Source organism: Battus philenor, unplaced genomic scaffold (genome assembly GCF_028537555.1).
Source record: "Battus philenor isolate CCGP_79_NKW_IND1 unplaced genomic scaffold, ilBatPhil1.0.hap1 SCAF_9, whole genome shotgun sequence".
Lineage (NCBI taxonomy): Eukaryota > Metazoa > Arthropoda > Insecta > Lepidoptera > Papilionidae > Battus > Battus philenor.
The window spans coordinates 2,193,248-2,194,273 of NW_027181759.1; the positions used below are offsets into that span (position 1 = coordinate 2,193,248).

The following is a 1,026-nucleotide window of genomic DNA, read 5'->3' on the forward strand; positions in this document are numbered from 1 at the left end:
AAAGTTTTTTTTGAGTTTTTATTTACTTACAGTCCTAACCACATCACTTCTTGGAGGCCGCGCCTACTTTGGATTTCTTGGTACCGCGTACCTTCTTCATCCTGTTCTTGCGTTCCTTGCGCTGTTTGCGTGTTGGTCGCTTCTTTTCGTAGAGACCGTGACGCGCCAGTCTGTGTTTAGGCTCGAACTTCTTAGCAAGGTCTAATGTGTCGTAGATTAAAGCAAATCCAGTCGATTTACCGCCACCGAAGTTGGTCTTGAAGCCGAACACGAAAACGACGTCTGGTGTCACCTTGTACATTTTAGCCAACTTCTCACGAATTTCCGTCTTGCTGACGGTAGGCTTTCCAGGATGTAGCACATCGCAGACCATCTGCTTCCGCGCCAACAACCTGAAAACCACAAGCGTTGTCACACATAACCTGTCACGGTGAGGCGAGGGGTGAACTTTTAATGGTAATCGCGTTACGTTCTTAGCACAAAGTTAACATGAAGCACATTTACCTGTTGGTCATGAATTTACGAGTGCGAATTGTTGCCGTTCCTTCACTCATTTTTGCTTATTTTAGAGATTTCGGCGTGATTGACGCACGTGTCTCTAACAACTTCGCAAAGAAAAAGAACGTGTTGGTGTTGCTACACCAAAAATTACCAAAATGACAAGTTAACAGTGTCCATAAAGTTTCGATAATTTTTCCAAAGAGTAATTTAAATTTTTTATAATATTCAATATCGTCAATTCTAATAACATATAATATTAAAACTATGTTGTAGCATTTTATTATGTATTTGTGAATATTCTTTAACAATTTATTAGTAATGAAATTTTTATTTTTATTTTTTTGTGAAAAGTCTTACACTCCTCAAATAAATAATCATTAATAATAATAAAAGACTAATCAATAGAGTTGTAAATTGACAAACATTTATATAATACAGATTTTAAAATAATGAAGGTTACATTATGAAACCAACAAAGAATTTTTATTGAACACGTACTTCGTTTTATGTCATTACAATTACTCC

General features: G+C 36.3%; 1 protein-coding gene across 1 annotated transcript; it reads right to left on the bottom strand.

Moving 5' to 3' along the window:
* On the bottom strand, positions 1-642 carry RpS24 (ribosomal protein S24). Its single transcript, XM_068775665.1, has 2 exons — positions 505-642; positions 1-392 (listed from the first exon to the last, which is right to left on the bottom strand). Exons 1-2 carry the CDS (start codon positions 552-554, stop codon positions 44-46), a joined length of 399 nt encoding a protein of 132 aa, XP_068631766.1. The 5' UTR covers positions 555-642; the 3' UTR covers positions 1-43.
* Between the last annotated feature and the right edge of the window lie 384 nt (positions 643-1,026).

Bases quoted from the DNA above. Each gene is read 5' to 3' on its own strand.
- RpS24 (XM_068775665.1), bottom strand. From the start codon at position 554: ATGAGTGAAGGAACGGCAACAATTCGCACTCGTAAATTCATGACCAAC. The intron at 393-504 runs GTAAATGTGCTT...TGTGGTTTTCAG, and splicing joins CGTAAATTCATGACCAACAG to GTTGTTGGCGCGGAAGCAGA.